The sequence below is a fragment of the Psammomys obesus genome, unplaced genomic scaffold (genome assembly GCF_907164565.1).
Source record: "Psammomys obesus unplaced genomic scaffold, mPsaObe1.curated_primary_1811, whole genome shotgun sequence".
NCBI lineage: Eukaryota > Metazoa > Chordata > Mammalia > Rodentia > Muridae > Psammomys > Psammomys obesus.
This window is the reverse complement of record NW_026596040.1, coordinates 21,559,899-21,585,123: the sequence shown is the minus strand read 5'-3', so window position 1 is coordinate 21,585,123 and position 25,225 is coordinate 21,559,899. Positions and strand designations below refer to the sequence as shown.

At 40.4% G+C, this 25,225-nt stretch overlaps 1 protein-coding gene across 2 annotated transcripts in view; it reads right to left on the bottom strand.

Moving 5' to 3' along the window:
• Nucleotides 1-859: 859 nt before the first annotated feature.
• Nucleotides 860-25,225, bottom strand: part of Dctn4 (dynactin subunit 4) — a 28,541-nt gene continuing 4,175 nt past the window's right edge. Inside the window, exons 3-14 of one of the 2 annotated variants that reach the window (XM_055622611.1) lie at nt 22,462-22,640; nt 18,872-18,915; nt 16,252-16,359; nt 14,979-14,999; nt 14,527-14,600; nt 13,992-14,104; nt 13,630-13,739; nt 10,747-10,820; nt 7,482-7,536; nt 6,484-6,591; nt 4,316-4,413; nt 860-3,441 (exon numbers count right to left, since the gene is read on the bottom strand). In XM_055622611.1, coding sequence (XP_055478586.1) covers nt 3,228-3,441; nt 4,316-4,413; nt 6,484-6,591; nt 7,482-7,536; nt 10,747-10,820; nt 13,630-13,739; nt 13,992-14,104; nt 14,527-14,600; nt 14,979-14,999; nt 16,252-16,359; nt 18,872-18,915; nt 22,462-22,640 — 1,198 coding nt within the window. In that variant the 3' untranslated portion in view covers nt 860-3,227. The remainder of the gene's footprint in view (nt 3,442-4,315; nt 4,414-6,483; nt 6,592-7,481; nt 7,537-10,746; nt 10,821-13,629; nt 13,740-13,991; nt 14,105-14,526; nt 14,601-14,978; nt 15,000-16,251; nt 16,360-18,871; nt 18,916-22,461; nt 22,641-25,225) is intronic. The other variant, XM_055622612.1, reaches the window with a different exon arrangement.

Below are 25,225 nucleotides of genomic sequence, written 5' to 3'. Positions count from 1 at the left end.
GCAAAGACCCACTGTGAGGGTATGGGCCATGGTTAGCTTTGAGAACTTTCTAAGCAAGGAGCAGCAAACGCAAAGGTTCTGAGAGGAAGCCTGATAGAGGTGGTGACTGTTACACCAGGCAGGTTCATATCACCATTGAGGACTGACTGTAGGTGCTGAGACTTTGAGCAGAGCTCATATGCATATGCTGACAGAAAGGGCAGGTGAGAGGACTGATGATCTGATATCCGAGAATGGGTAACAAGCAGTTCATCCACAGTAACAGAACAACTGTGGGCACAGGTGAAGGGGCACTGCATGGGTAGCAACTATAGGAGCTGTAACATTTCAAATAACTTATTTCAGGCTATCAGACCCTTTAATGATGCTGGCCCAGGAACTTGGGACATACACACACAATGATAGAATTCAAAAGTTAAGGAGGGGGAAGTGTAGAATGCTAACTTTTAGGCATGACCTGGATGTTGAGCTCTAACATTTATTCAGCCACCTGCAGAACCAACAGCCACCTGCAGAACAAAGGAATTCCTTATATTTAACTTTAAGAAGGCAGGGCTCTCTTAGCTCAGCAGGTTAACGAAGGTACTAGATAGTAAACACATTTAGGAAGTTAATCCTTTTGTCCAACACCACCACTGGCTGTTTCATACTTGAAGGTTAGCAGCTTAAGGTAGTAGATAGGATATAAAATACACATACACTTTAGCTGCCCTCTTCTGGCCTGTTTCCCCAGATGAAAACAATTGAGAGAGAGAGAAATGGAAGGGCACAAACCCCTGAATCTCATTTGCAACTGACCTTTAGATTCTGAGCTGTGCAGCTTCTAACCAGTTCTTGTGAAATCAAACAGAAGACACACTCAAGCATTGTTTCTTTATTTCACTACATTAAGCAATAAGGCAAATCAGAAACCTGTTATTCATAAGTCAAGGAGTGCCTCTCATTCCCCAAAGGGACCAAGAAGGATGCTTATTACAAAGATACACGGGCAGTTAGTGCAGTATACCTACAACACATACTTGGGACAAAAGAAAATACTGGGAGTGTGAATCAACTCACGAACCCAAAGTAACTTAGCTTTAAATTCCAAATAGCAGTTTCAAGTGCTAAGGACACCTGACTCGTTTCTTGGTGCACACTGACTAGTAATAAAACCCTGCACTTGATCTAATAAGAAAGGGCAACAGACACAATTCCTAACTCACCAGCTGTAGGTGCTGACCCTTTTCTAAGAACACAAGACCAGCTTGCACTAAACTTACCTTGAAATAGCCAACAGCTATTATTTGTAAGTTGACTTCTTAAAATTTTATGTTGAAAAGTTTTTGTGTGTGTGTGTGTGTATGTGTTTCTGTATCACCCAGGAGTAAAGATACCTGTTACTTCAACATTTTTCTAAGGAATGAAGGCATACAGACAACTGTGCCTATTTCCCCAATGTGTGGACACACAAAGCCATCTGCACTTTGATGACTCCACCCTCTGGGGGTATCACAGTAGGCTCTAACTTGAGGTTTTGTGGAATGACAGAAAATCACTTTCTGTAGGCTGAAACTTGTAATTACCCAACTTTCTGCTCCAGCTTCTAAGAGGCTAAACATTACTTACTGTTCCCATGAGAGATCAGAATTTTCTTCTTATACTGTAATTTATATATCTGTGGGAATATTGTTTTGTAAAATTGGGTTGGTCTTAACATAGTGTCTTTCAGTAGCTTCCCAAATTATTTCTCTTAAGGGGAAGAATGACTATTTTCTATTTGTAGTCCAGATTATATATCCCTTAAAATAAACAAAACAAAACCCCCTACAGACTTAAGATGAAAAACAAAGCAAGATTGGTAAACAGGAACTTTTCCTTCCAATGTCTGTTGGCGGAATGCTAGGAATACTTTAAGGAAAAGCGGTGCAGCTGGTCTACTCTGTCAACTCTTGTTTTAGGAAACAGAGAAATTAAGGTTTGCAAGTCAATGTTAGTATCTGAGAAAAATGCATGTCTGGGGTTAGGCAAGCATCCTGGCTAATTGCTGACCTGCTGTGGCTTATAATCAAAAATGTCTCACTTGACACAGCGTGCTTATAGCCATGAAGGGAAAGGTTCTTTTAATTTGTCCAATTTTGAATTTAAGAAACTGATAGTTAATTTCTCCTTCAACTTAATAGAAAGAAGATTAGTTTGGATCATGCTAAATGTTTTCCATATCCCAGAAGTCATTGGGATAAAGTGTCCACTCAAACTGTCTCTGCTCTAAAACTTCCAATGACAGAACAATTCCTTGAATTACAGAACATAACAGAGAGCTGGGCATGGTGGCAAGTGTCTTTCATTCTAGCAGGTGAGTTCAAGGTTAGCTTGGTCTATACATGGAGTTCCAGGCCAGTCAGTTACATGGAGGGAACCTAACTGAAAAGAGAAATGGAAAACAAACAAACAAACAAACAAACAGAGTAGAGAAGGGGAGATAGTGAGATACATTAAGGCTGTCTCCTTGTGTGAGAGTTAGCCCCTTGGTATTGTGGTAATATTAAAACAAATGAAATTTCATGACATGTGATTACTTGCAACTCAAATTCTTAGAAGTCCTATATAGTACTGAGGAAAATGACAAGCAACTGACAGGTATACTGTATTCTTTTAGAAGAGATAAATGCAGTGCCTTAAGAAAGTGACATTTATGGTCACCATAAAGTCATCGTAAAGTTAAAGTCACTGTGACACTCCTACTGCTCTGTCAAATGGAAATCAATGGCATAGTTAGAGCCATGGCAAGTGAAGGGTGACGATTACTGGGTTATCCTCAATGGAAGGCAGAAAGCGGCTGGAACACTGAGACCAACGCTGGGGCACACAGAACAGGTCTGCTCTGGATTACCATCCTGTTTTTTTCTGTCAAATTGTGACAGGTACACAGCACGTTTCTCAAGGCATAAATCTAATGCCTTTCCAAGGAAGAGCCACCCCTTTTACTGAGATGGAGTTATGTTGTTACTCAATGTGCAGGACTCAGTGAGGGAGACACAGGCTTATTGGTGTCAAGAGAGAGACCAAGCGGAACAGCAGTTACCCTGTGCTCCCAAGTCTGGCCTGTCCTTCACTCCTAGGAACAGGATTCGTAGTGATGGGTACATCTTTATATATAAACATGTCTAAAGAAGCAGAAGCTTCCGCACTGTTAGAGTTGTGGTGACACAGCTATGGGTGGGATCTGCCCACCAGGTGACTGTGCTTTAAGGAAGAAGAGGGCCAAAGCTCAGTTCCACATGCTGAATGAGCCAGATGACCTCTGTGCCCTGGTCACTTTCTTCCATAGGGCGGATGGGGGCAGCCAGGTTTTTAAAATCATGTTTCATCTTGAAGCACACGGTCACTTCGCCTTCCTCACGCTGTGGGGTGACTTTGATGAAGATGCCTACTTTGTTGGCTTTTCTGAAAGCTACAATGCTATGAAAAGAGAAGCACAATATTAGGCAGATTAGAAGTCAATGGAATCAACAGTCTCCCAGTCATTTCAGGGTACAATGGGAAACTCTGCTGTGACCACCATCCTGCTGACCAGGAGAGAGGAGTTTCTTCAGAAAAAGCCTTAGAGACCAGGCTAGCCTCAGATTCACAAAGATCCACCTGCCTTTTGTTTTCTTTTATTTATTTAACATGTATGGATGTTTTGCTTGCATGTAAGTCTGTGCATCACCATGCCTGGTGCATGCAGAGGCCAGAAGAGGGCATCTGATCCACTGGAACTGGAGTTAAAAGATGGTTGTGAGCTACCATGTGGGTGCTGGCAATTAAACATGGGTCCTCTGAAGAACAGAGAAAATTCTTAACTGCTGAGCCATCACTGCAGCTCTTCTCAGTAACCATTTCATAAATAGAAAGGAAAATATTTTTTTTTTAAACCCAGGCAAGAAAACACGTAAGTGAGCATTTTTAAGGTCTGACTCTGACCTCTCATGTCTTTAATGTTCAGTCCCTAGCATGTGGTACTCTTCCAAGGCAAAAGAGATGGGAGGCAGTGGGGCCCAGCTGGAGGAAGCAGCTCAGACAAAGGCACACATCTAAAGGTTATCTGCCATTTCTACTCTAGCTGTTTCCAGCTTTCTCTGCACCACATGACGCTTGTGGCCTCATGGCCCCCTGTCAAAGGCATAGGTGAAGCTTCTACCTCTTGAACTAAAATCCCTCTGAAACTGAAGCCAAATAACCTTTCCTTCCTTAAGCTGTTCCTGTTGGATAGCTGATCACAGCAACACAAATGAATGAATCCAGACTCCTGGATCAGCTGACTGTGGTCTGAGATCACAGAAAAGTCACTTACTCAGGGTCATCCTGAAAGTCCTGGGGCTCTGCCAGTTCATCATACTCTGCTGCTGCATCCTTGCCAGCTAGGATGAGTTCCTTGGGAGGCACCACCACCTGAGAGCAAAAGAGGAGCCTGCTTCAGAAGAGATGGGCTGCAGCAGCACCTTCTAGACAGAGGTGAGCATCAGAACACATGTATACTCCTTATGGAGTCTTAAAACACTGCTGAGGAACTTAGTTGGCCTAAAATAGAATGGAAATGACAAGTCAAGTGAGTACTCACTTTCATGGGGGCCACAGGATAGCTAATGCTTACCTGATAGACAGCCTACTGGCATGGCTGTGGGTGGTTTTCTAGATTGGTCTGAGAAGGGTGGGAAGACCTACCCTAACTGTAGTGTACCACTCTATGGACTGAGCTCCTGGACTGATAAAAAAGTAGAAGGTAAGCTGAGCACCATCATTCATCTCTCTGCTATTATTGACTCAAAGATACACCGTGAACAACTGACCTGAGACTGGACATCACGATTCCTGCAGTGGTGGACTGCACCATTGAACTGCCTGGCAAAATGAGCCACCTTAGGTTGTCTTGTCAGGACTTTTTTGTTGCTAGCTGTATGTTATTTTGCTGTAGCAACAAGAGAAGTAACTAACTAACTAGTATAGCTTACTGAAGGGAATTCAACCAGGTCAATGTCACAAGGCTGCAGCATTTTCCCCCCTTATTTTGATGTGTTACTTCTGAAGGGGAGAAGAGTGCATATGCCCTTTGCTATATTATTTTAAATAATTCCTAGTATATTTGAAATAGTTTATTCGTTTTCCCCCTTGTAAACACAAAGACTTTCTGACTCTGAACTCTGGGTGTATTTATATTTACGCTTGTGGAGCATAAATATTCTGGTCCACACCTCGATACCTCAGAGACCAACAGAAACTGCCAGTCACATTTCTAAGTACAGCTGCAGTGCAGCAGTGTTGCTGTGGAGATTCAGCAGCACGTTAAGGCCGGGATCAAGGCAGCATCCACACCCCAGACTTTTATGTTTTTAGCCCAACTACACCTACTTCTTAGTGTCATTTTTTAAAAAAGAGATGTAAGGACATGTGTCATCTCTTTCTGAAGTTGATGCTAGTGAGTGAAATCATTTAAATATTAGAAGACAAAAGGTGGGTACCACTAGGAAATTCTCTAATGACATTCTTTGAACAGCTAGAGATACAAGCATCCTTCTACAAATGGCTGTATGAGTATCATACTGAATCACGAGTCAGGACTACATAAAGTTCTCTTAAGATCTCCATCAATTCAACTGGGAGGACGGCTCAGTGGGTCAAAGTGCTTGCTACCCCACCCAACAATCTAAGAGAAATGATTTGCTCCTCCAGCAGTATGTGTCCACGAGCACACAGTGTATACATAGTCAAATAAACACACATATGTAAAAGTAAAAAGTCCACCAACCTCTGAGTAGCAAAATATAAAACAAAGCCACATTTCATTTAGTCAGTCAAATCACATTAATATTTAGCCACTGCTAGTTGTGCTCTATGTGAGTAGAGCAGTAAGTAACGGGAATGTGGAAGAGACATCTGCTTCTAACTAAAAGGAGATGACACTTCATGAGCCCTCAGGAACGAGTATTAAACTGAACGGAAAAGGTGTGCACACTAAGGAGACAGGGCAGGAAGGAGGGGCTTAGGTGAAAACAAGCAGCAATGTAGCTCCCCAGCAGATGCAGTCACACCTATTGGTGCAGCCATCACTATGGCAACATCTACAAAATGCTAAACTTGAGGATCTGGAGGAAGGTCATACTGAAGAACAGAAAGCAGTCATTGTCAAGGAGCTTGCCAAAGAAGGTGGACTTCATCCTGAAGTGAGAGTCTGCATGATCAGCAGGCTGAGCAGCTAATGCAGGAAGAATGGCCTGGTGGCAACACAGGTGACCCGCTGAGATGATGTGTACTAACGAGAGTGAGGTCAGGCAGGTCTCCTTGCTGGGGCCCAGTGAGAACAATGAGGTTGGATAGGCAGTGGCTGGATATTTGTAGACAAGATAAAATTAGTATGTAGAATCAGGACACTGGATCACATATAGAAATGACAGACAGTGTGGGATCTTTTAAGCCACATCCAATGACAGCAGGCAATGTGAGGTCTGAAACAAATGCCCTTACCTTAGCAGTGCTGTTGATATTGTCAGGGTCCCCCTCTTCGCACTCCAACAGAGTCACATGGGTGAGGTTCTCCACTGGATTAGTAAGAGTCAGGAGGACCTGGCTCTCCTGTAGAACATAAAAGCATCTCTCAGATGTGTCATATTCCCACTAAGGTCTACATTCTTGGGTGTCACACAAATGTTTCACAAAATCACCATTTCTCTAGAGCAATAGCACTTCCTGCTTCTCTACAGCAGAGCAGCCTAAGTGTTTACTGATCGTTTTGTGTCTGTGTTAGTGACATACCCTCTGGGGTGCCTATCTTACTAATGCAGCTGAGGAGCGAATTCTAGTTACTAGACCCGGAAACTCCAAGAAAGATTTATTATCTAAACAATAGTTTGAAAGTTTGCAGTTCTTGTTTAACTCTGGTTGCTGCTTAGGCAATGAAGGAACAAAACAAAGCCCTAAATAAAATATTGAAGTGACACATCAAGACTATAAAACCTTTAAAACTTCCAAAACCTGATACTATGGCCATTTGCTACACTAAAGATTGGCAATATAAAAAGATGCTGTAAATCTTTCCATGAGCAGCACGAAGGCAAAGAGCCAGAGAGGCTGCTGCTCATTGGTGCACAGAAGAGGACCCCATAGAAGAAGGGCTATGGTACAGAAGAACCTACGGACTCCTGGTACTGATTCATACATCTGAATCAACAGAAAAGCTCCTACTGGCAACAAGAAAAAACTTCCTATGGTACCCAATATTATCATCTTTCTTTTCCCATGTTTCTAACTTTACAGAATGTGCAGCCTGCTTCTTACACATCCAACATGTTGTTGGCAAGAATCCCAGTTTAAAGAAACAAAGTCTCAATGTCTTTATCATTTTACATTGTTCTTGCCCTGCGCCTTCCTTCCAGGATCCTATTCTACACATATAGCCACCCACATACAGATGTGCAAAGGCCACTGACTTATCAAGTCTGTGTGTCAATAAGTACAGTACTAACCTTCATGTAGCGAAGGTTGGGGATTGACATGATTCTCACTTCTGGAATATAATTGCTATTGATAAATAAAAACATGTATTAATGTTCAGTGGAGTCTTTTGAAATTAGTATTTACCTTAAAAAAAACCTCACACACATAAACTAGTGCTACAAATCATGTTAACTAGAATACATTAACAGAAAATGAAGAACTGTATCACCATAGTAAGAGAAGAGCCATGAAAACAAATTAGCAATTACTTCTGCCTGAAATTTTAGGAGTTGAGCCTGTATGTATAGAGAGCTGGCTTAGGGCTTACAGTTGTGTGTATCACAACATATGTTTTCCTTATAAATTTACTTTGGGGGAATTTCACTTAATTCACTTAACAAGGTAGCTGGTTACAAGATCCAATCTTGATAGCTAACATTCTATATGGCTGTAAGCATGAATACATTCCTACCATACACAGTGCTCCCTGTGTGCCAGGCAATATTCTAAGTACTGTACAAGTGCTCACCAGAGTGTTCAATCCAACCTGTGAGACAGGCATGACTGCTGCTACCTCATTACAAAAGAGGAGATGCTGGGGGATGGACAGATGTCTCAGAGGTTAAGAACTCTGGCTGTTCTTCCAAAGGTGCTGAGTTCAATCCTCAGTCAACCACTTGGTGGCTCACAACTATCTATAACAGATCTGGTGCTCTCTTCTGACATGCAGACAGAACACTGTGTACATAATAAATAAAAATCTTAAAGAAAAAAAAAAAAGAAAAGAAAAAAAGAGGAGCTGCTGGGCGTGGGCAGGTATAGTGCCAGCACTAAATCCAGGCACTCTACAGAATTTTGCTCTTGCTTTCAAAATACAAGCTGCTTGAATGTTTGTCTGGACTCAAAATTGCCCAGGTTCAAATGCCTGCTCAGTATTTATAGACCATGATATCACTTTGTAAAAACAGTGGTTTGAATGAAAATGGCCCCACAGGCTCATGTGTTTGAATGCTTGGTCTGTAGTTGGTGGAATTGTTTGGAAAGGTTTAAGAGGTATGGCCTTGTTGGAGGTGTGTCAACAGGGACAGGAGTTTAGGCTTTAAAAGCCCACACCAATGCCAGTTAGCTCTCTCTCTCTCTCTCTACCCTATGGATAAGGATGTAAGATTGCCAGCTGCATATGGTGGTGCAAGCCTTTAATCCCAGCACTCGGGAGACAGAGGGAGATGGAATTCTGTGAGTTAAAGGCCAGCCTGGTCTACATAGTTCCAGGACAGCCAGAACTAGAATAAGACCCTGTCTCAACCTCCCACCCCCAAAAGGATGTAAACTCTTAGCTATTGCTCCAGCATCATGCCATTCCCATGCTCTTTTGCTAGTTCTTGCTTGCTATTTATGATGTGAAACCTCAGCTGTTCCTACTGCTATGTCTTTGTTCTGCTATCACAGACTCTAATGCTGTGAAACCATAGCATAAGCCCAATTAAATGATTTCTTTTATAAGCTGCCTTGGTCATGGTGTCTGTTTGTCATAGCAACTGAAAAGTAACTCATCCAGAATTTTTCTACTGAGGTCACTGTGGAGAATAAGCTAACAGCGGGTGTTAAAATGCCCTGAAAAGTACTTGCAGCATTAATGTGGAAAAAAGTCTCTCAGAATCAAGACTACACAGTGTTGTAACTTTAAACCATGTAACTCTGCCCTGCAGTGCCAGAGATTTGGATTCAGTAGGTTTGAGGTTCAGCCAGGGCATCTGTATTAACACTATCACATGACTATACCATGATGTCAGAAAAAAAAAAAAAAACACCTTCTATCAGAGTAAACTTAAGAAGATAATGCTAGAGCCGAGCTGTGGTGGTACACACCATTAATCCCAGCGCTTGGGAGACAAAGGCAGGTGAATCTCTGAGTTCAAGACCAGACTGGTCTACATAGTGAGTTCCAAGACAGCCAAGACTACACAGAGAAACCCTGTCTCGAAAAAACAAAAAAACCAAAAAAGATGATGCTAATATGCATATAGGGTTTCTTTAGTGAACACAAATTTTGTTTTTATACTGTTCTAGGTATTCAATCTAGAACCTCACAAATGTCTGTAATGAATATGCATATATGTTTTTTAAGCTTGAGGATATCTTTATTATTAGAGTTTAACAGAAACACCCAAGGTCAGGCAAGCTGTAAATCTCAGCAGCTGCCTGGAGGAAGAAAATGAAGAGAAGGAAAAAAATAGCTGTGCTGTTTAGATGGAGTGGAGGTCAGACAAATGGTAGACAAGGAGCTACATGGTAAGGAGAGGAGCTTTACAGAGAGCGAGGAAGCCCAAAATATATATATTAAAAAAGCATATTTAGAATCTTACCATTTGTGAAAAGACAGAAAGAAGGAAAAGGAACAGGAGCCAAATGGCTGCTCTGCTTGTAGGGACTGTACTAGGGGTGGAAATTTGGGGAAGGAAAACACCACATTTCATTGAAGGACTGATTACCCAACTCTTTAGCATGGCTTAAGGTAAGCCCACCTTAAGGTGGCTCCTTGATTTAAACCAAATTGGCTGTTAGGTCTCCACTCAGGCCAGGGATTCTGTTCTCTGTATAAGAGCTGTTTTATCCTTGACAGGCCTTTACTGGTCTTCTAACATTCACCCTCTCTGAAGAGGTAAGCCTAAAATCATCTAGGAAACACACTGAATATCAGACTGGCAAACACTATTGGCAGTTCTGGTTTCTGGCAGGGATGAGGCTGCCAAGAGGCCCAAGAACACTTTTGTCAATTTAGCCAAGAAAGAAACCGTTTAATCTTTGCTGGGGTCTTTTCTTTCTAAATTGCTAGCCAGTTTGTCTCCTATTATTTTTATTTTATTTTTCAATGGTGTTTTGCCTGCATGTGTCTGTAGGAAGGTGTTGGATCCCCTGGAGCAGGAGTTACATATAGTTGTGAGCTGGGTTCTCTAGCAGCCAGTGCTCTTAACTGCTGAGCCATCTCTCTTGCTCTGACTGTACTTTTTGTTTTTGTTGCTGTGTCACCGATAAAAACACATTCCTGCTTCTGTCTTCCTGGAAGCTGGGATTCCAGGACATTTCAGTTTCAGGCCACACAGCCTTCATTCCCCATTTACAGATGTATTTGAGACTTCATGCTATTTAAGTAAATGCAAAACTGTAATAGTAACAGAAAGGAAAGATTATCTCAATGTAATTTTTCATTTCCTTTTTAGATTTTTTTTAAAAAAAGATAATCCCCATTGAAAAACATCCACAAAACCTTAATCAACAACCTAAAATACTTACACAGCAACCAACTGGATTTTGAATTTGATAGATGTTGGATTAAATTCTGGCTTGCTCAAGTTGTGTTCACATTTCTAAAAAGGAAAGTACATGTCAGACAGAGGGAAACAAGAATATACTCTGAAGAGTCATGGAACCATTAAATGAAGATGGAAAAAAATTACTAGAATTTTATTTCCTGCCCAAAGTATATAAATTCTATCATAGAATTTATATTACCGATAACCAAAATTTATAGAAAACATCAAATGCAGCAGTGCTTAAAAACTATCCACAGCTAGCACACATCAGGTGTTCACTGTGTGCTGAACAATGCACACACCAACTTACACAAGCACCACACTGACTCCTTTAACAGCTGTTAATGTTCTCACTTTACAGATGATTAAAAAATATTTTTAAGTAGTATAAAGCAGTGTCTGGTCTAGAATATATTACCAGTGTGTCTCTTGTTTCTCTCTGCAGGGCCAATCTATGCACAGGGCAGGCGAGACACATTATGTATAGGCATAGATCATCTTCTGTTTTCACAATACAAAAGGGAAACCTATACATTCTTTTGCCCTTTCCTTTTTACATCATCTTCGAATTCCATTCTAACAGACAAAGGAATTTCAACTTTAATGTTTCACTGTAATGACTTCTGTAACTTTAACCAGACAGTGGAGACAGAGTATTTCCACTATTTTGTGACTATAAATAAAGCAGCAATGAGCACTGGACATGAGTCACTTCCCAATGTACGATGTGTCAATAAGACAATTTTCTACCAGTGGATCAATGGGCAGGCCATTTACTACTTTGATAGATACCCCCAAACTACTAATTTCTGCCATCTGAGGATTATCAAATGGCATCTTGAAACAGCTTTAACATACATTTCTATGATCACTGTGTAGGTTCAAGTATCTTTCATGCTTATTGACTACAGAATTTTCTCTGCCATATTCACTAGTTATCTTTATATTGAGTTACCATGGATTTGTTTGGTTTTGGACAAAGGGTCTTAGAATGTACCACTCCCTGCTTTTGTACCTAGAGCAGAGGAATTGTTTATACTTTATACTGTACCCTCCCTTGCTGAGTACTAGAGTACTGCTTTATACTGTACCCTCCCTTGCTGAGTACTTTATACTTTATGCCCTGCTTTATACTGTACCCTCCCTTGCTGAGTACTAGTCAGGTATACACTCTAGATTGTAATCCTTTGCTAAAATACACCTTGTGAACAATTCTCACTCTACTGTCCTCCTTTTTATTTGCTTATAGATTTTCTGTGGGATGGCAGCACAAGTTTTACTGTTTCTATGGAGAAAGATCCAGTTTTACTTCATTTGTTGTTTACCTTGTTTGTGAAATAATCCCTTACTCAGAAATTGTATATAAATAATTTTTTTTCCTCCTTCTATTTGTCTTTTAAATTTTCAATTTTCCTATAAATTTTACTTAGCCAAAATTTTTTCTGAGATGTCTTACGTATCTGAGCTGGCCTTGGACCTGCTGTGTAGCTGAGGATGACCTGAATCTACAACCATTCTGCCCTGCTGCCTGAGTACTGGAATTATGGTATGTAGTACACATCTAGTTTTATAGGGTACTGGGAAATGAACCCGTGTACACTAGGCCAAAGCATCATCAACTGAGCCACATGCCAAAAAGCCCTAGCAAAATTTAATAGTCTATTCTTTCTTCAATGATTTGTAATGTTGTAATTACCAACATCAACTTTTTTAAAAAATATGTATTTTTTTTTTTTGTTTTTTTCAGACAGGGTTTCCCGGTGCACCCTTGGCTGTCCTACTAGCTCTATAGACCAGGCTGGCCTAGACTCAGAGATCTGCATGCCTCTGTCTCCAAGTGCTGGGATTAAAGGCACACACCACCACAGTTAAGACTGTCTTGAAAAGCAAGCAAGCAAATAGTGTCTGTACATTCTTAGTTATTTTACATTCTACATTCTTAGGTGTTTTTTGTGTGTGTGTGTGATAAATATTGGATATTATGCCATTCATCCATGTTTTAGCATGCCTCTCCAAAAAGATGAAAAATTTTTTTTTTAAAAAATATTATCCCTAAAAAAAGACTAATTCTTTAGTAAAACAAAAAATCTTGCTAGTTTAAAATCTCTCAGATTTTATATAATTTTGTTTTCATCCCTCCTTTTCTTTTTTCCCTTCCTCTCCAGGCTTTCTGTCTGGATCTAGTCGATGTTTTGTCTAGGTCAGGAGCTGCATAAAGTGTACATATTGTGCTGGCAGGTATACCTTTAAATATCTTCATTACAGAGATGCATTATTTGGTGACTAGACACTAGTCACATGCGGTTATTTAAATGAAATAGGAGTCAGCATCTCAGCTAATTTCACATTTCAAGTGTTTGGCAGCCAGGTATGACCAGTGGGTACCACAATGCATCCTTCAGGCACGCAGAGTTCATCAGGATAAAATGCCCGCAGCATCACACGATGGAATCTAAAAGACCTTTCCTCCTTCCATTTTGGTTTTACCATTTATTCATAAAACTCTATTGTTTGTTCTGTATATTCCTAAAGATTAAATTGTGGTCTTCCTTCTTTCTTGCTTTTTCTTAAATTGTTTATTTTGTATTAGTGTTCTATGTGTATTAGCCTAAATGCCATATGTTCTTTTGCTCTGATTTTGGGGGCTTACAGTATGCATTTAACCTTCAGATACTCTGGTCTCCATATTTGTAGGAGATATGGACCAACAACAGTAGCTACTCCCCGAGTCATCAGCCTGAAACCTTAGGTACATTTTATTTGTGTTCAATGAGCTTTCTGTATTTACAATGGCCAGATACCAAATCACATCTATCTGCCTTTCTTCTGTACGAGTGGCAACTCTACAGAAAAGAGTACTTACCCGACAGCGCAGGGAGCGCTTGATCAGAAGGTGCTTGTGTCGAGGATACAGCTGTGAAGCAGAGACTGGCTGGAAGTCAGGCTGTAAGAGGCGCTGCTGCAGGGTGGTCACTAACAAGAGAGGAACAAGTCAAGCTCAGTTCAGTCATTCTCAAAATTAGACTTGTATGGGGCAAAGAAGCATACTACCCAAACAACAGGCTATTGAGCATTTTTAAGTGTTTTAAATGAGGACATGTGTTTATTTTCAACATGTTTCATTTTACTAACTATTCCAGTAAGAATCCCAAGTGCTGAGGCATGCAAGGAACCAAGTCACAAGCAGTTGGAGAGCAGAGCAGGAACAGAAGGTCCAGGACTTACCCTCTGTTAAGTTCACGGGTCGCGTGTAATAGTCTTCAGGCAGAGGTTCCACTTCAGAGACAGCCTGAGCCGGCTCAATCTTTACCTCTTTCTGGTCTTCTCCTTCTCTAAGGCTGAAAAATAAGAGGCAGTAACTTCCTAAGGGCCCACTGGATTACCCTCAAAGTCTTTATCAATGATTCAAGTATTTCTCTAATGCCGAGTATCTTTTCTGGTATGTGTGTGTTTTCTACGACACACACACAGGGTTTCTGTGTAGCCTTAGCTGTCCTGGAACCCACTCTGTAGACTATACTGGCCTCGAACACAAGAGATTCACCTGCCTCTGCTTCACAAATGCTAGGATCAAAGGTGTGTGCCACCACCACCCACCATGTAGAGTATAGGATCTTAAAGTTTGGATCCTTTTTAAGTCTAAGAATCTTTTTCCTATTGGCAGCTACAACACACACAGACAGACAGACAGACAGACAGACACACACACAATATTCATTTTATTATCTGCTGTTCTCAGTCATTTAATGTCTAAACTTACGAAAGTCCAGCAAGCGTACTAATGGATGCACCAGCTCTTGGTCGCTGAAGCCTGGTTCCAAGACTGTACTTGTCCTAAACAAAGTTCAGAAACTTCTATTAGAAAGGCTAGTTTACACATTCTGTTTATTGAAAGCAAGAAATAGGAGAGCACAGCACGAGAAGCTTAGGGAAATAAGCAACAACATAAACAAAACTAACAAAACCAAAAAGCTATTTAAAATCTACTTTTTTTTGTAACCCACATTTAGTATTTATTCTGCTCCTAGAATAAACAACACAAAGACTAAAACTACAGTAAAACAGTAAAAGTGGACCACACATGAGCTTTTAACACTAGCCTAAGAACATCCAAGCTATGGTTCAGGCAAAAACTATGTGACGTGTCTAAGACACATAATGACCGTCTGTTAACTTCTTCAGGAAGAAGAAGAATCATAAAAGAGAACTTACCACTACATGAATAGTGTGTTGCTGTAGGGCCCCCAAATAGCAGCAGGTTGCAACAGAGACAAAAAAAAAAATGAAGCATAAGATAAAAGCAAATGCATACAGCCAGCAGGTATATGAAAAGGTTGGAAGGAGGCAGCACTTAGTTCCAAGTCCTGTCCTAATATGTAGATGTGGGAATGCTGATCAGGCCACTGGACTATTTGGGAACAACCACTTACTTCTTTGGTAAGTGTAGGTGCTTTGCCAGTATTACTGTTTAACTAAACTCAAATCCATAAATTCCGCATTATAGCTTTATCAGCTTGACTAATTGTTTCGGAGATGCAGTGTAACAGGTTACTTAACCTTCCAGACCTCATTTCAAGTGCAGAGTGAGGGAATACTATCAGCCTCACAGGACTGTTGTGGGGTTTAAGTAAAATGATGTACATTATGTATTTAGCACACTGCTCAACATGTCACTGACATTCAATAAATGTTATTTATTCAATGTCAACATGTTAGAGCTCAAGCAAGTACAAAGAAAACAAACCGTTCTGTGAAAACAAATGAATCTTGAGGGACAAAAAGAAAATCCCAATCTCTGCTTCTGTCTAGTAGTTATAAAAGAGCAGAAAATGACATCCACAAATAATTTCTAACTTCACACAACTCCACTAACACACAACAACTCCACTTGTGCGTATCACCCTTACTTAACCATACGAATGTACTGTGCGAGTCTCAGGGTATGGACAATGAGAGAATGCTTGCCTAGAGAGCTAAGGTCCTAGGATCAATCCCAGCGCCATCAGCGCCACCACAACAAATACTGTGCAGGTATGTGTCAGTGTTTTCCATTTTGAAAAAGAAGGATGGGAAGGTGTCCAAACAAAAACAAACAAAAGATTCTACTGGAAAACCAGAGTGCCAAAGGTACACTACAAGGGAAGGGAAAATAAAATCTACTGTTTACCTACCTTCTTTTCAATCTTTCTGTAATATGCAAAAGCAGTAAATAGTTTGTATCGCCTAAAAAAATGAAGCAGTAATTTTTGGGAAGAATAAAATGAAATGGAGCAATGGAGGAAGAAAAATAGATGCCCTTATGAAAACACAAGGAAGTTAAATAGAATGACACACAAAAGCACAGCTGTGGGGTCACACATTGTATTTGAAGAGCTGCTTTTGATACCAACTACAGAAGTCGAGGATACTGGCCATTTTCTAAAATGGCCACTATTCTAATGCCTTACAGGCCTTGCAAAAATGTCTCTCTGTGCCAAATTCTCACCGAAAAAGCCAAAGGCATATAGTTTCTACGTCGTGCCAGTTTCTTGCGATCTCGTTCAACCTTTTCTTTCTGAGCAAGCTGCTGGTAATATTCAATTAACTTGTTCATCTGTAAGAAATCAAAGACTCTATTTGTTTCATGAAAAGGCTAATAAAATCAATCAACTGCACTGACTAGAAATAAAGAAACAGGGAAAACTATGACATGTGCAAGTTTGTTCCTTTTCTCATTACAGTGTTTTCAGAACTGAAATGAAATCTTCATGTCCAACCACAGGACACATGGCTATGGAGGAGTCAAGGCCATGTGCTCCATACTTCACTACTTATTTCTCCCTGGATATGACAGTCAAACTCTACTATCATCCATCCATCTTGTCACCTTTTTTGGAAACAGGGTCTCACACTGTAGCCGTGGCTGGACTAGAACTTGCTATGTAGATCAGGCTGGTCCTGAATGCCTAGAGGTCTGCCTGCCTCTGTCACTTCTTACTTAATTTCTTCATCATAAAACAACATTAATTACAAACATACAAATAAAACAACAATGTATAACTCTGCTTCATTGTTTATGCTGAAGGAAGCCTTTCCTTTCATTAGGTACTTGCTTGCTATTACCAGTTATGTCTTTCTGATACATTTCAGGAACACAAGTATATGATACACTTTAAAGCACCTATGTATAGATATATAACTTGCTCCATACACAAAGTTCTTTATTTTTCACAGAAAAGAAAATGTAATGTCTATTCTTTTCCACTCCAACTATAATGGACTTCCTATACATCATCTGGTCTACTTCTCTATCGAGTATTAACACATTTACCTTGTTCTTTTCAAAGGCTGGACCTAATTGCATAGAACAAATGTTCTAAAAGGTACCTGTTTTTTTTTTTTTTTTACAACAAAACATAAGTGGTCTTCTGGTACCATTCTTGACAATTCAGCATTTTTTTTTTTTTTAAAGAGATTTACTTTAGGTATACGGTGTTTTCACTACATGTATGTACACATACATACATGTGTGAAGAGGCCGGAAGAGGATGGTGGATCCTCTACGTCACCTTGAGTCAAGCTAGAGTTATCAAGGAAGAGAAAAGTCAACTGAAGAACTGCCTCCAACAGATTGCCTGTAGGCAAGATGATACGGCATATTCTTGATTAATGACTGATGTGAGAAGGGCCATCCAACTGTGGGAACGCTCAGCCTGAGCAGGTGGTCCCAGGCAATATTAGAAAGCAAAATGAGCAAGCCATTAGTGCAAGTCAGTAAGCAGTGTTCCTCTATGGCCTCCTCTGCTTTAGTTCCTGCCTAGACTTTCCTCAGTGATAGTGTGATCTGAGAGTTGTAAGATGAAGTAACTTCCTTCCCAACTTGCTTTTGGGTATGGCTTTATCACAGCAACAGAGAGCAAACTAAGACCCCCTGGAACTGGAGTAACAAATGGTAATTAGCTATGGAGCTACTAGGAACTGAACCCAGGTCCTCTGGAAGCACAGCCAGGGCTCTCCACCACAGAGCCATTTCTCCAGCCCATGCAATTGTTTTTTTTTTTTTTTTTCTTTAAAACACTAAAGCCATCCTGTCATCTTGCTTTTAAACATTTAAAGGCTTTTCAAACTTCTTGGCCTACAAGGTCAATCCTCAAGTACTCTTCTCCACTTGCCGGTATCACACTCCACTTCAATCATTCTCTTAGCTGTTACATGCTTTGTTTCCTTCACCTACAGGCTGTTTCCTGGCTTGAATTCTTTCCCTTCTGTGTCTAGCATCTCCAGACAGCAGCATAATGCTCACATGTTAACTTCAATAGTTTAAATTCCCAGATGTTGACAAGGCACAATTTCTCCCTCACATTACTTACTAGTTTCTGCTTTTCTACTTTACCTAGAGGAGTTTCTCCCTCTTTCTCATCAGATAAGTTAAAGATTTTACACACTCACATACACACATGAAAATGTACAAGTACTCGTTCATACATGCATACATCTCTGTAGGTGAGCTAGGAGTGTGCACAGCAAAGAATTCAAGAAACCTTTATCAATGTGTACTATACACTGGTACATGCGAGAAACCATTTCCCTACCCTCTCACCCCTGGATAGTTTCAGTATTTTTAATTTTTTGCCAAAGTTAAAGGTGGAAAACTATAAATTTGTTTAGTTTTCACCTTGACAGGACAGTGTGCATGTTGACAGCAGCTCACTGGTTTTCACACTGTTCTCAGGTGGGGTTTAAAAGGCCAACTGCAGTACAGAACTGCACAAATGATCCCGTCGCTCTCTGTCCAAGGGCACTCTAAACTTAGTAGTGTCTCTTGGGCTGAAAAGTCTACATGCTCATATTTCTAACAAATGAACCTATTAGTCATTGCTAGTCTTGTGAAGAAAACAACAATAACTATTTCCTTCCTTCCTTGCTTTTTTTTTTTTGTTAACTATAACTAGAACACAGAACCAAAACTACAAGTGTTTCCCATGAATTTAAGTAACAGAGAAGAACTGGCATTGACTCAATGACTCAATGTGACCCCATGACACAAATACAGGTACTTCTCAGCATGGGCCTCACCCAGTGCCCTTTCCTGCTTCATCTTCTGTGGCCTATGTTCTTGCACTTACCCGTTGTGTGTGAGGATTTTCTGGTTCTTGCCAACCACCACTAGCTAGAAATAAACACAAAACAGTAATTTTACCTTGTTATTTTCATAAAACGTCACCATAAGGTAAAAACACAAAAGCACAGGATTTCTAAGAAAAACCAAACCAAACCACAATAAAACTAGAAATCTTTGGATTGGCATGCTAAGACTCCGCCTCCCCCCCTCTTTCCAGTACTAGGGAATGAACACAGAGCTTTGCCCACATTCTACCATTGAGATATATTCCAAGCCCTTTAACAATGCAGGCAGTCAAGTTTATACAGCAAGAGCTTTCACCCGACCTGGAGAGGGACTGGAGCTCCACAAGGACCAAATATATCTGGGCACAGGGGTCTTTTCTGAGACTGTTTCTCCAACCAAGGACCTTGTATGGATATAACCTAGAACGCCTGCTCAGATGTAGCCCGTGGCAGCTTAGTATCCAAGTGGGTACCCACCCTAGTAAGAGGAACAGGGACTGTCTCTGACATGAACTCAATGGTTGGCTCTTTGACACCCCCCCCCCCCCGCCCCCAGGAAGGAGCAGCCTTGCTAGGCCACAGAGGACATTGCAGCCAGTCCTGAAGAGATGTGATAAGCAGGGTCAGATGGAAGGGGAGCAGGACCTCCTCTATCAGTGGACTTAGAGAGGGGCAGGGAAGAGATGAGGGAGGGAGGGTGGGATTGGGAGGGATTGAGGGAGGGGGCTACAGCAGGGATACAAAGTAAATAAACTGTAACCAATATAAAAAAACAAAAATTTCATTAAAAAAAAAAAAAAAAAAAAAAAGAGCTTTCACCTACTAAGCCATCTCACCAATCTTGTTAAGCTGCCAGAGCTGGTCTTGCTCTATTTCTCAGGCAAGCTTAGATTTTGTAGTCCTTCTGCCTCAGCTCTCACTAAGTAGCTAGGATCACAGGCCTAGGCCATCAAGCCCAGCTAACATTATTTCTCTAAATGTGGTGAGGGTGTAACAACCATCGACAGCACCAGCACTGCAGGCAGTGTCTGCGCCAGGCACCTGAAATGGAGCACCCTTTTCCGTTCTCAGTATGTTCTGAGTAAGGTACTCTGAGACATCCAAAGCTCGGAACTGTTAACAGGTCTGAAGTTACATGGATAGAAGTGGCAGAGCCAGGAATCCAACTCAGGAAGCAGGCAGGATCTGGAAACCCTGCTCTCATCTGTGGAACAACGCAAATGCTAAACAAGTGGTGCTGTAGTAATTGGATCTGTACATGCAAAACAAAATCCCCCAAACTCAAAACCCATGACTATTAAAAAATGTATACAACTTACCCAAGAAATAGATAATAGGGTGAAACTTAAGGGTTAAAACTTGCATTTCTACAAGTATACAAAGTAGATCTTAGCAGAACTGGATTAGGCTAAAGTCGCTGGGATAGGAAACAAAGTCCAAACTTTGATGTGGACAGTAAGTGGGCAAAAGAAACCAGACATGGCAGTATGTGTCTATAATCCCAGCATTTAAGAGGTGGAGGCAAGATGAACAGGAGTTCAGGACCAGCCTGGGCACGAGACCTGGTCTCTAAAAAAAAAAGGACAAAAGACGTGTCTTTTGCTAGAGATGCTGTATATGTGACAGATAATAAAGAAAACACAAACTAGTCAGGTGTGATTGCTCATGCCTCTAATCCTACACTGAAGGCTAGGTACAAGAATGACTATTTTTTAAAAAATTTTATATAAAAAAGCATAATAAAGTAAAACAAAACTAACACATCAGAATTGGACAAAACAAACAGAAGGAAAAGAGCTCAAGAAAAGGTACAATAATCAGAGATCCATTTGTTCGCACACGCAGGAATCCTTAAGCTAACTGACCTGGAATCAATATAATACACAGAGGACCTGGTACAGACCCAAGAACCACCATTTCTTTAAGGTTAGTTTGGTAAAGGGTGAAAGTGTTACAAAAGCAAAACAAAATACAATCTAAAGGAGAGATGGCTCAGCAGTTGAGAACACTGTCAGTCTTGCAGAGGACAGTTGCCAGTAGCCATGTTTACAACTGCTATAACTCTAGTTCCAGAACAACCTCTTGTGGCCTCCATGGGCACCACATGCACGTGACACATGCAAGCAAAAAACCCATATGCATAACATAAATAGGGGCTGGAGAGACAGCTCAACAGTCAAGAGCACTGGCTGCTCTTCCAGAGTACCCAGGCCCAGCACCCACACAATGGCTCTCAACCATCTGTGACCCAATTCCAGAGGACCTAATGCCTCTTCTGACAGTGAGACCTGTCTCAAAAAGTAAATAAATAAGGCTGGCAAGATGGCTAGCAATTAAAGGCACTCATCACTAAACCTTAAGACTGAATTTGATCCCCAGAACCACATATTGGAGGGTATCAACTCCTGAGAGCTGCCCTCTGGCCTCTGAACAGGCATGGTAATATATGAGATTTATCTGTTTGTGGAATAAAGCTTAACTTGCACCTTCATAATCTGTAGTTAAGATGAACATCTTTTATAGTCAGTTATGAGACCTGCTGTTCAAAACCTTTACTGTGTTCCTTCTGTCCCTCTTGAAAGTTGACAAGGTTTTTTCAGTTTGGTTAGTCATCTTTAGTCTGTTAATTCTTAGTCCTGCTATTCTAAGTTTATCACTTTTAATCTTGTCCATGATGTTTAAATTTCATATTAAAAAAAATTTTTTTTTGAGACAGGGTTTCACATAGCCCAAGATGGCTTTGAGCTCCATATGCAGGCAAGGACAACCCTGAATTTTTTATCCTCTTGCCTCTAGCTCTGAAGTGCTGGGATTATATGTGCAAGCCACTATACCTAGTTTATGTGTTGGGAAATGAACCCAGTGCTTCATTTACGCTAGGTAAGCATTCTACCAACTGAGCTACATCCCTAGCCCAAGAAATATTTTTTAAAACAAATGGTATTAAGTTTGAATTTAGAAAAGTATTAGATTCATAAAAGCTACTTTACTAATTCTAAGAAAACTAAATATTATTACTCTATCTGACATAAACAAAACAAAATAAAACAAAACAATAAAACTATTATCTGGGACTGGAGAGATGGCTCAGCAGTTAAGAGCACTGGCTGCTTTTCAAGAGGAACTGGGTTCAATTCCCATCATCCATATGGCAGCTCATAACTATCTGTAACACTAAAGGATCTAACACCCTAACACAGACATACAACTAGGCAAAATACCAATTCACATTAAAATGAAAATAAATGAATCATTAAAAAAATTAAAAAGCTGAGGGAGGGAGGGTTGGATTGAGAGGGCATGAGGGAGGGGGCTACAGCTGGGATACAAAATGAATAAATTATAATTAATAAAAAATAAATTAAAAAATTAAAAGACACCCCCCCCCAAAAAAAAACACTAAAGCAAAACAACATCAGCAAAAAAATTTATAATTCATAAATGTGAGGATATGGGTACTCAGAAGACTTACTGACAACCATTATGACCTTAGGTTCTGCTGCCCAAGAGATTACAGAGCTGACAGTCTACAGGGAATTACAGCACTGACAGCAGAATAAAATCCCATGTTTAAGTACACCTCACTCACCTACAGATTTGTCTGCCATGCCCACATCTCTAGATGTCCATCGACAAAATCCACAGGCCAAATAATAGGCTTTCTTCATGGTGGTTTTGGCTGGGTCATCTGGAAGCTGTGTGGAGATGCTTGTTGCCCGGGTGGAAAGAGTGTGCATGCATCCAGGACAGTCAAAGCAGTTGGCACATCTGTGACATGATAAACACAACCATTCACTCAGCCAGTACTTATCAAACACCTACTATGAGGTAGACATTGGTTTACTCCAAGGCCTCTTAAACTTTTTCTATTTTTGGGCTTTTTCACTGGAGAAAATGTTACATAATATTTAGTATATATTTTTGTGAAACAGGTATATAAATAAAACATTTATTGCTCACAGATCAAGAAAAATTAAAAACTGGTATATATATAATTTTTACCATTTATTAACAATAAAGCAAATTTACATACTAATTAAGTATGCTTGTTTATTTTTACATAATGAATTAAATCTTTGCTAATAGTTGAAAATACAGGATAATCTTCAATGCTTTTCAGAATTAATATTTTGATTTTACAATTGCTAATATTTCACATAAATATATAATATAAAATAACACAAGTGTGTTTAAGAGTCATTTCAGAAATTGTTGGAAATTCTCTAGCCTAAATACATTTCACCATTCTTTTTGGTGTGTAAGTTTTCAATTTTAGCCTGTAAAGTAGCAGGTTTCCTTATATTTGGCTTTTGTTTACTCTCCCCAGACCTATTTAATAATTAAAATAATAGTAGTAGTAGTAGTAGTAGTAGTAGTAGTAGTAGTAATAATAATAATAATAATAATAATAATAATAATGCTTAAGTCAGCAACTCAAATTAACTTTTAAATCAACCATTTGATACAAGCCAAAAAACTACACCTGAGACATGCTGAGGAATGATGGTAGAAAAATGTTGTCTTTGGAATAATCAAGCAAATATTGCTTGTATTATTGCAAAGAACTTTGCATGTGCTGAAAAAAACCCACAGTTCATGAACTACAACAGTCTCAGTGGTGGGCTGATGTGTTTCAGGCAGCACACACAGCAGCAGCAGGAGTGCCAAGCCCACAGGCTGTGTGCAGAGCCCGGGCTGTAATGACGTAGTGCAATGTAACGCAGGCACGCCCTACTGCAAACACCTCATTTATTACATGTTTGACTCTGAATTAGATTTTGTTTCACAAGCCTTTTATTAATGTCTACTTTTTAAAGTCCTCACATAGTTACATGAACCTATTATACATGGTCACAATTCACAGTTTAGGAAACTATGGTCCAAATGTTAAGAATTCAGACTCTCAAGGGAAAAAAAAAATCCTTTTCCTCTGAATGCTCTTACCAAGTTTAACATTTCAGGAGTACTATCTGTTCACTTAAGAACAAAACGAAACAATTATCACCAAAGCTTGTGACTAATTAGAGCCCAACTCCATCTCCTCCACAGAGAAAAACCCCTGTTTCAAGGAGCAGTTTACTGTTCCAGATTCTTTTTATGTCCACACTGGTCACAGCTTATGCTGCTAGAGAGGACAGAGTACTGCATGACAGAAAACTGAGCGTCAACAACACAAGCAACTGTGAAGCTGGATTTGGAAAATTACTATTTGACTGCTGTGCCAGCACGCTGGAACAGACAAGGCCACGAAAGGGGCGCTGTTTAGAGTGGTGTACGTACAGGGCTTTCTCTCTTCTGAGATGCACTCAGATAACAGTTCCCTTTTAGGAGCCCTGGACCCTGGTGCTTGTAAAAGTAGCTTTTATTTGTCCGTTTTGATTGTCTTGGAGGATTACTGCCTCTGTCTGCTAACCTAGGCCTAGTCCTGGAAGCTTCTAGCCTCCATACCTAGAATGTTTTCAGCCTCTGAGACTTACTACCACTTCTAGCCTCCATACCTAGAATGTTTTCAGCCTCTGAGACTTACTGCCTAATCAAGCTCACCCTTTCTTGTTCTTACTGAGCTCATAGCTGGCTGGTACAACTCAGCTGTTCTGGCTCAAACTCCTCTTCTAGCTGACTTAATCAATCTGGCTTTTCTCTCAGCCTTTGAATTGCTATGCTTGGCCTTAAACTAACTCCAGCAACCTGCTCTAATCTCCTGGCTCCTTCTCATTCTCTGCAACCTGTCTCTGTATTACTGTCCCAGTAAAACTGCCTCTTCTCTTTCTCCGCATTGCCCCTTAAGTAGTTTCCTTTCCCCTCTTATTTCTGAAAGTTGGGCATACCCTATTCTGTCAAGTCTTTCTCTGATTTGTCACTGTTTCTGCCACTCAATTAGACATCACTTTCAACCATAGGCGCTTCCTTCTACAAACTATCTTTACCTTCATTTTTTTGGGATTAAAGGCATGTACCACCATGCCTGGACCTAAGCATTTCTTTACCTGAAACTTGCTCTATTCCAGGCTGGCCTTGAGCTCAGATCTGTTTGCCTCTGTCTCCTGGATTAAAGGCATGCCTGTATTCCAGCCAGATCACACAGACCTAGAAGGTCTTTGGATGTGATCTCTTGCCAGAGCAGCCATGTTGTGAATTAAAATGCCCCCACAGATGCTTTTTGTTATTGTTTGTTTGAGACAAAGTCTATATAGCTCAAGCTGGTCTTGAACTTGTGATCCTTCTGCACTGGCCCTAAGTGCTACGATTACAGTTGTGAGGAACCACACCTGTTTCGCCCTGGTGCTTTCAGTATTCCTACAACCTGAGAATATAAAGATTTCACCTCAGTCTTATACAATTTCCATTATCTG